General features: G+C 40.2%; 1 protein-coding gene across 1 annotated transcript; it reads right to left on the bottom strand.

Moving 5' to 3' along the window:
• Positions 1-1,911: 1,911 nt before the first annotated feature.
• On the bottom strand, positions 1,912-9,500 carry ubxn7 (UBX domain protein 7; the record flags this gene model as incomplete). The annotated part of the gene is made up of 11 exons (XM_079217951.1): positions 1,912-3,090; positions 3,746-3,825; positions 3,931-4,423; positions 4,792-4,922; positions 5,857-5,947; positions 6,349-6,495; positions 6,907-7,019; positions 7,152-7,217; positions 7,336-7,400; positions 7,695-7,842; positions 9,395-9,500. 11 exons carry the CDS (start codon positions 9,498-9,500, stop codon positions 2,929-2,931), a joined length of 1,602 nt encoding a protein of 533 aa, XP_079074077.1. The 3' UTR covers positions 1,912-2,928.
• Positions 9,501-10,073: the final 573 nt, after the last annotated feature.

Below are 10,073 nucleotides of genomic sequence, written 5' to 3'. Positions count from 1 at the left end.
CTCAAATCTGCCATCCACAAACATTACACATTAACTTCAATTGACTTCTTTCTGAGAACTAGCTAACAGGTCCATGGATGACTGGGGTCAACATCGACCTTGTGCAACAGACACAACCTCATACACAGTGGGGTTAAGAGAGGCCCTGTCTGGTTACCTCATTAACCTTTAAGCACTACTTCCAGCTTTCAAGTGAAATAAACGCATGGTTCTGCTGCTAGGTGAAAATATTTAACCTCCTCAACAAACTCCAAACTAGATCGGCCTTGTTTTTTGAGCTTGTTGGTGTTTTTCCAGCTGGGTTTGAAAATGTTTTTATGACCCAAGTGCTCCAAAAACAGCAAAACATGAAAAACAAGAATTCCATGTAAACCGACCAAAGCAGTGGAAACAGTTCACTGATTTGAAGATGACCTTTTGACCTTTGATTTTGTAAATTCAAGGTGCCATTGTGCAATTAAAACCTGAAAGATATATCTGTGGTTTTGTATTTAAGGTAGCTGATCAGGAACTTATGCATTTTCGGTCAAAGTGGAAAAGGCTTCAGTTCTTAACTCAGCAGCGCCCTTTGCCAGCACATTTCCCCAAACCCTCCTTTTGTCCATAAAACAAACAAAAAACAGAGGTGAAGGAATGCCCTTTGCATACTGTACTATCCACACTGCAGAGTCCTCATCTGTTTGTACAGCTGCAAGTCCTTTTCTTTCACCTCTGACCGTGTCCCGTACGGACATTGTTACCATTATCAGTCGGGAGCCCTCACTCAAAGGGGACTATCAACAGCAACAAAAATTAATTTTAAGATGCCAACCAATGAAATGTTTATTGTATTTTCAAAGGCTTGACACTAAATGTGATCCACAGCATGAATCACAGTGATATACTGTGACAAAAGAAGGGAACTGTTGTTTCGAAATACTGTCGCACTGGTCATGTCTTCCTATTTTTACCTTTATAGATTTTCAATATTCGTCCAGTAATTTAGTTAGTGACATTGCTGTGAATAGTTAAACCCCTGCTTATATTCGTCATATCCAAATCGCAACATTTCCACAAATCCTTTAAATGTCCTGTGAACGTCTGCAACCAAAATGTTTTTGAATGGCGTGCGATTCAAGCCGACATTCTCCCACGTGGCTTGTTGATATTAGCAAACTGTCATGGCAGCACACATTCCCTCCAATCTTCCAGGACTGGAGCGCTCTGTATTGTTTTAATATAGAAAAGTTGAATAGAAAAGGAAAACAGCTACTATCCAAAAACACCTGCAACAGCTTGAAGTTTCCTTGTTAAAAATTGTTTTTGTTTATATATATTTACCATTGGTCGCCACCCAAAAAAACATTAAGGAAGAAACAAATACTGTATTCATTACATCCTTCATAAAACATTCGTAAGGCTTCTTTTAATATTTTCTAAACCTTCATTATTTACTCTGTCTAGTGGTCCTCTTCCTCCTGGCCTTACTTATTGAAGAACTGTTGGCATTTAGGCCCATTACTGCCACCTATGGCCCAGATTTAAGCTTAACAAAGCCCTTCGTGGTATCATATTACTCCAGCCATAATCACTCCAGATCCTGTCTAAAATGTCTCAAAGGGTTTCTTTGAGTCCCTCCAGACTCTTACATGTACAAAACATTGTTAATTTTAGGCCTAAATGCCAAATACAAATCTGGCTAGTTGATAAAAAACCCTGACTCTTAAATAACAAGAAACTATTATATGAAGTTGCTAAAGTGCCTTGATTAATACAATAATCAGAGACACAGTATCTGTGAATACTGCAACAATTCCTCATCACAGAATACTGAGTAATACATATTTGTAGTTTCAGATGATTCTCAAGAGCAGCTGCTTTTCCCATTCCATAACAGTTTTCCTGTATCCGTTTTAATATTGTTTTTCCATTGTATCCTATGACATTTGCCTCATCACATTAGGCCTGTGAAATTCATTGAAATTGTGACAAAAGACCAAGCAGAATCTCTCTTGGTTTTGGTGGTTATATTTCAACATCAGCATATTTTCTTGGCAGCATATAAAAAAGAAAGGAAACGGTGACTACAGCTAAATATCAGTCTCTCTAAGCCATCTCTGTACAGTGTAGGTCCGACTGATGAGATGTACCACCCTTCATTCATTCCCTTCTGTATCAAAAGTTGAAATCCAAAAACAATCTACTAGTCTCTAATTAACCAATAGAAACTGGAGTAAAAATGTGTCGATCCACCCAAATCCTCTCAGATTTACACAAGTGTGTAACAGATGTCCGACCTGTAATTTCCAGACATTTTCCTCTTAGTGCCCCTGCCTTCCAAATAATTTCAATTGTTGAAACACGGACCGTGTCAGAGACCAAATTTGGGTCAAATAAACAAGAATGAGGCTCCCTTTACCTGTCCCCAGGTACAGAAAATAACAAGAAGAGCAAGAAAATAAACTCTGACATTCAACATCCTTTCTGGGAGGTAAACGTCTTTTTGTACAAGTCCCTGGTGCCTCGTCATCAATCAGTGATTCATTATTATTATAATTTTTGTTTTTATTTGAATATGAGCTATATATATTTATTCTTTCCTGATGTGACTCAAGAGTTCAGAACAAAAAATGAAGCCTGCATCAGAAAAGAATAAATCACAATTTAAAAAAAAAAGAAAGATTGCTGGCATCCATACACCTTACTGGCCAATTGTAGAGCAGTACAAAGGTATTAGGCTGCCAGTAGAGACGTCAGTATTCAGATTAGTGGAGTGGCGGGGAAAGTAGTCCATCCACTGAGAGCTGTCTTGGCAAAAACGGGGCCTAATTCCAGGAGAACAGAATGTATTGGGATCAAGGCCAGTGACATCGTCCCAGATCATTGGTGAAAGGGTGAGGTCTATCACAGAGAGAGACAGACAAGTAAAAGTGAGTGTGTCTGACAAGGCTAGTTCCTCTCCTGAACAAACACAGTCTCCTGTGGACAAAGCCCCGCCTCCTGCAGTGTGATGTCATAGTCCAAGTGGGCGAGCTTCCTTCTAGGAAAGTTGGTGACGAGTTCGAAGCGTTCATTAGGGTAACCTTTGGACTGGACGTGTCTTACCAGGGCCTTGACGAGAAAGAGCAATAAACCAGAAGTGAGACATTTAAAACATCATTATTGTTCAGTGTAATTATTTCACTTAAAGAAATAGTTCCGTGGCAAACGCTTATTATCTTTGTTTCCTCGAGTCAGTGGACAAGAAAGATGCCTCTCTCACAGATACCATACAGTGTTTATGAAGCTGGAGCCAACAGCCGTTTAGCTTAGCACAACAACTGGTAAGAGCTAACCTAGCATTGAACAAAGTTCAAATACTCAACTTATCGGTACCGCTGAAGCTCAACAATTAACATGCTAAATCTTGTTTATTCTGTTCAAAAGTCAAGTGTAAAGCAGTCCCTGGAGTATGGCAAGTGGTGCAGTCCAAAAACAGTAAAATGGTGATTTCACAGTTTTTAGTTGCTAGACATGGATTAAACAAACGCGTATATCGTGTTAATTAGTGAGCTTTAGCAGTGCTGGTAGGCAGATTTGTAAACATTTAGACAGAACTAGGTGAGTCGTTTCCCTCCAGTCTTTATGCTATGCTAAGGGCATCTCCTCTTGGCTCCAGCTCCATACTTACTGTACAGACATGAGAGTTCTATCGATCTTCTCACCTGACTCTCTGCAACGAAGCAGAGAGTTTTTAAAAAATGTAGGTATTTTTATGTGTTCTCACCAAAAGTTTTGCTTTAGAAGACAAGGAAATTTGTTCTCTCTGTCCGTCCGGGTAACGGAGCATCAACCTGGCTTTGGGACCTATGATGAAAAACAAACAAACATGGTGGTAAATAACTTTCAAACTCCCTTCTCCCTTTACTGCCATCACAACGGTTGGCAGTTTAGAATGACGCGTTGGCGTACCATTGTCGTCAGGACAGTCCACGTCACAGGTTTTGGTGGTGCTGGTCTTGGATGTTCCAGCGCTTTCCTCCGCTGGGGGACAGTGGTTGTCTCCAGAAGGCTGAGGATGACTAGGACCAGCAGCTGAGGGCTCCAGGTGGTTCTTTTTGCTCTCCTTCTTGTGACTGTGGTTGTTTTCTTTGTATGGAGACTTTCTATGGGAAGAAGTGGAACTATCGGGATGTAGACGCTGCTGAGCCGCATTAGCCGGAGGGAGTGGTGTGTGTTTGCTGGTAAAGCTTTTCTCTTCGTGGGGTACTGGCATTTCGCTGTCTGAGCCATCAACAGAGATGGGACCCTCACTGTCAGAGAAAGGCTCTGCATCGGATTCCTCTTCGGACCGGGGGGAATCGGGCTCTTCGGGAGCATTTGAGGACTCGTAATGGGTCTCCTGTAGGGAGGCTCGGATCGCTGCCTCCAGCTGACTGTCTTCACTGGCATCAATCAGACTCTCCTAGAACAGAAAACAGAGTGTGCAGCTGTAGAAAACAAATCAAAGAGCAGAGTAGAATAACACAAAAGAATGTGTTATAACTACATGTAACTAACTTAGTAAGAGACTGATGACCATGCAGATTGACAAAAATGTATGCCTTTAGGACAAGGAAGAGACAACAACAAAGCGCTATCATATATTACTAGTATGTAAATCCCAGATAATAGCTCCACAGTTTATAAACTATTAATTTCAACATAGTCCCAGAGAGAGACAGAGAGAGAGAGAGAGAGAGAGAGAGAGAGAGAGAGAGAGAGAGAGAGAGCTCTTATTTGAGCAGAAAAAAGAATGAGAATCAGAGGCAACACATGAGAAGAGAGACCCACAGAGCGAGCTCGTTTGGCAGGGGGTGCGTGACAGGATGGCCCATCTAGCTGCCCGTGCTCTGCCAGGAAGCCAGTCGTCTGCTCAAGGAACGACGCCACGTCCAGCTCAGTCCACTCCACCATTTTTTGACCTGAAGAGAGCATGTTTTGTACAGCACAGGTCAATAACAAAAATCAATTACAGGGCATGCAAGCAGCAAAAGCAGGTGTGCTGCTTGGATGCATTGATTTAGAACAGCAGACGTAAACTCCGAGGGCGAGAGATCTGCGAACCGTACTGTATTGTACAGTTTATGCAATTACACAGATGACAATGCAGTTAATTTATCTTCCTTATTTATTTAGTGAAATCCTTGTTGGCCTTATCACACAAGGATCTCCTGCTCAATCACGCACTATTGTTCAAGGATGTTGTATAATGTAGCTATTAAATTACTTATTCTAATGCTGTGTGTTGTGTGATAACAAATTTAAATAATAATATATACAGTTATATTACAATAAAAATATTCAAGATGGGTCTGGTGTCCTTATCAATGAAAATATACATTGACATTTAAGAGGTTAATTGAACTTCAACAGATGTCATGCAATTATAATTACCTACACTAGTATAGGAGACGTAGCGATGACATGATGGATGGTTATAAGCTTGTGCACAGACTATACAATATTCTTTCAAAAGTAGATGTAATAGGTAGGATTTAAGAGGGAACGCCTTTACACTTTTCACTTCCTGTAATAAAAGCATGGAGCGAGCTTCCAGAGGATGAAGTGCCAGCTCCTTCAGTTAAGTCTTTTAAAAATAGATTGGATCAATTCTGGTCAACAAAGATTATTTTGTGCAAATACAAACGCTTACCTTTTATATTTCTGAAACTATGTTTGTTTTAAACAGGTATAGTGTGGTATTATTTAGTGGCATTTGTTTGTTGATTTTAGTTGCAGTCTGGTGTTGAGGATTTATATCCTGTACCAGAATATTTTCCATAAATGTCATTAAATATTGCGTCATTTAAGATCGAACATCAGATCTGTGGATATTGCTAAGACTAACGAACTCACCTGTGCGGGGATCGAGGATGGAAATATAGGGAAACTTGTTCAGCTTATAGAACTGGATGTATCTTTGTCCCTCTTCACTATCATGATACACCTGTAATGAAATAAAATGTACAACACAAGACAGACATGAACCTCTCAATAGATATACTTGAACTGAGTTACATATATGTGAATATTTTGATTATGAGAATAAAAGGATTTCATGTGCTGATTGAAAGGCTTTTTGTACGGTAGAAGAAGTGGGTACTAGAACATTATTGTGTACTTGAAAAAACATTTGCACCGTTAATGCACTACTTTATGTTCTGCTTCTGTTGCTGTACTGTTGATGGTCTCTATTTATGCATCGCTGACTAAATTCTTGTCTCAAATCATCAATGGAGTTCAACTTGGTCTTCCCATCAAATGACTTTAGTAGCTGGGCCCTTGCAAAGACCTCAACGCAAAGTTTGCCGGAACATGAAAGCATCACAGAGCTTTGAAACTACATACCTGCCAGAATATGAAGTGTTCTCTGATGATGGTCTTCACTGCATCGTTACTCCAAACATCTCTGTTCAGACACTGGCAGGCAAAGTCCTGAACATTTTGAATGTTGATCATCAGCCACTTGTTCTCCAGTTGTCCACAGTCTTTAGCCTGGGAGCACAAACACAGGAAATCAAGCGGGATTTTGACAATTAGTGATCCGGCACTTATCAATTGTGAAACCGGCAAGTCTGGATGAAGACCAGAAGGTTAAGCTGCAGCTTGATGAAGTACACATGTGTTTCTTTAAGGAGAACAATCATTACATCTACATTAGTGGTGTGTGATCATATGATCACATTACACCAGCTGATTTCACAAATACTGTGAGTGCACATTCAACCAGAGAGGGAAAAATGCATGCATAAAAAATGACAAACTGCATACACCTGCCCGTCCACGAAAGGCAGACCTGGTTTCCCCACCTGTGAGCTACACAGTCACCATCTGAAATTTCACTGAAGGTTCACACAAACTGAATAAAGACGTGTGGTTTAAAGTGTCCGGTGATTGACTCCTCACCGTCTCAAAGCTGCCTTTGTGCATGAGCTCAATGGGAGGACGGAAAAGGTCTGCCAGGGTGCTCAGTTTCTTATCCACTGTTCCACCGTTACGCAGCTCCTGTTCCTGGCGAACTAGGAAAAGAAAAACATTCATAGTCATTACAGGAAGTTAAGACACAGTGAAAAAGGTTGAGACAGAAATAAAAGTGACAGATTGTCTCATACACAGCATCCTTTAGGCTGAGAAAGACTGCATTTACTCACTAGTTTCTGTTTGGAAGTCTCGGAAACCATCAAATATAGATCGAGCGGGTCTTCTTCGCTTTGGCACTGCATGTATAAAAGACATCAGAAGTCAGTTTCAGCAGACGACTGTAACAGCACAATCAGAAACAACAATTATGTTACACATCGGTTTGCATGAGGCCAAATAAGAAAAGTATAATACCTCCAAACAGTGGTTCAGGTTCCACCAATATGTCCTGCTTCTGGGGAATGGGTGCTCGTACTTCACTGAGACAGAAATACATACAATATTATTCCATGAAGCAACGCAATCCAGAGCAAAACATCTGGTATCAAACAAGTTATAAAGATGCAATCTCTTATTTTGTCCACAGCAGTGTTCTGAACCTCAAATTCTCCTCCCAGCTCACCGTTTACAACCACTACTCTAAACTAAAAGACAAATATGGAGCACTAAACAAATAAACAGATTGTATCTTTAAGAAAGTAAAATGTGTCCAAAAGAAAGACTTAGTTTTACTTGTATCTGACAGAGGTTTGTGAGGATGAATATCAGCCTACTCTGAAGGGGGAGCTCTGCTGCTTGAAGCTGCTGAACTGGTGCTGGGCTCCTCTGCGATCCCGCCTCCGTCCAGAAACATGGTCACTGCCATCTCCAGGTTGTTGCTGCATGCTTCCAGCATATGTTGTCCTACGCTCTCTGTGGCCCCTGAAACGGCGTCGGACATAGGTGAGGGTTTGCATGGTGAACTCGTCAGCGCTCTCAGGGTGGCAATCTGTACACAGCAATTCTGTGCTGCAATATCTTGTTACTTATCTGCACACATCGATAGCGATGACGCATCTGTAAATCTGCGAACATTAGAAATGCAACGTATAGTAAGTAAGATCTAAATGAGCCAAACAGTAAAACTGATGGTTTACAACAAAAGTAACAGCAATACAGCTCCTCTGTTGTATATTGAATGAATCCATTTAAAGTATCATACTAATGTATGCTTTATATTTTGACCTGTTTACTACAGATCACATACAGCTAAACAGTTTTTGTGTTTGATTGCCACAAGTTTTCATTCATTTGACTCTTTTGTGACAATGCACACATTTGAAACAGGCCCATGACAAGACATGTGAACATCCTGTTTAGTATTTTGTACAAAATTACGTCCTCCTTTAGTGTAAATGCTAAATTAAAGTTTCCAACAACGGGGTCCTGTGAAATGCAACAACAGCGTGACTTCTTAAAAGCCAGTGACGCTGGTCACTGTGATGGAGAAGCAGCAGTTATCAGCAGGTCGACTCCAACACTGTACTGAAATGAATGAAAAGCGAAATAACTACCTGAAAGTTAACGTCAGAAAAAAAAGGCATCCGGTCTTTACAAAGGCTAAGTTATGCTTTGGGAAATAGTAAGTAAGTAAGCAGTAATGTAGCTCAAGCATGGGCTACGTTATTTGTAGGCTACAAACTGGCTGCAAAAACACCGAATTCGTGATTAAACCACTTTAGACCACGAATCCACATAATGAAGAAACTATGGAAATGCTCTGCATGTGAGAAAACACCAGAAACGAGGGTTAACTTTAGTCTTTTTTGAACAGCACCGTTTGGCTACACTGATCCGTGCCCACTGCGCATGTCCGTTTCACTTTCCAGGTCTAGCAGCAGAAACAGCAGCCCCCGAACAGAGTATCCTCTCTTTTAAATAACTTAGAAATAACACACTGTCGATCGTGTCAAAGCACACATAAACTACCGGGAACCTCTGAACCGGTAGTGGGAGACGGACGGAGAGCTCATGCGAGCGTGGTTAGCGTCACAGTCAGAGGGGAGAGTAACACAACGTAAAGCCCGGCTGGTGATGAAGAAGGGAAATGTTGCACAGCCGACGTCCATTCCACACTATCAAACAACATGCAATGGAAAAAAAGGAGCAGAAAACCAGCTCGAGACGGCGAGATAGTAACGCTTATGAGCACTACAAAGAAAATAGGGGATTTTTAAGTGGTTATGACAGCTTATACTCAAATCGGATGGGTTTTTGGTCCTTTACGGAATATTTCACTTGAGTTTAGCAGATAACTGTCTGTGCTTTTTCCCCGCACTGCAAAGCATTGACAGCGTCGGGGCCAGGGGAAGACTTAACGTCCGTTTTTCTATCCACGCGCTAATTTGGTGGTTTGTTGGACAATGGAGCTATTCCAGTTGGATAACCAAAACCTACTTAATAGATCAAACATTACATACAATGTTATTTTTACCTGTTATTGCTGTGAATTGTTGTATTAACCCATTCACCTCCGGAGCTGAGGTGTCTCCGAGCGCCGCCATCTTACCGCCACAAACAACAACATAAATGTCGCGCATGCGCTACGCCGTCCTTGATGCCTGCCTGGCGCGGCGCGAGCCCCCATACGTCACCAAAGGATTGTTCTGCATTGTGGGTTATGCAGTCCAGTAAACGTAAATGGCATTTTACAGGCATAATTATTATTATTTTTTTAATTCAGTGTAATTTATAGCTTTTTATGCAGATCCTATCGGTTCCCTTCAGTTTTCATAATCTCTAGAAACTAAAATGATTTCCTCAACAAAAACTCTTATTAACGATATTCAAATTAAACAATGCAGTAGGCCAAGCAGACTCATCACATATTTTGTTCTAATGCTTTGAACTGTGTTGCATTTCCTGAGCAAAAATGTTTTAGTTTTCTCGGTACTTGATATACTTGATATATATATATATATATATATATATATATATATGTATGTATGTATATATATACATATATATACGTATATATATACGTATATATATATATATATATATATATATATATATATATATATATATATATATATACGTATATATATATATATATATATATATATATATATATATACGTATATATATCTACAGTCTAGCATATTCATATAGTA

This window comes from Taurulus bubalis (genome assembly GCF_910589615.1).
Source record: "Taurulus bubalis genome assembly, chromosome: 1".
Lineage (NCBI taxonomy): Eukaryota > Metazoa > Chordata > Actinopteri > Perciformes > Cottidae > Taurulus > Taurulus bubalis.
This window is presented reverse-complemented; position numbering and strand designations above follow the sequence as displayed.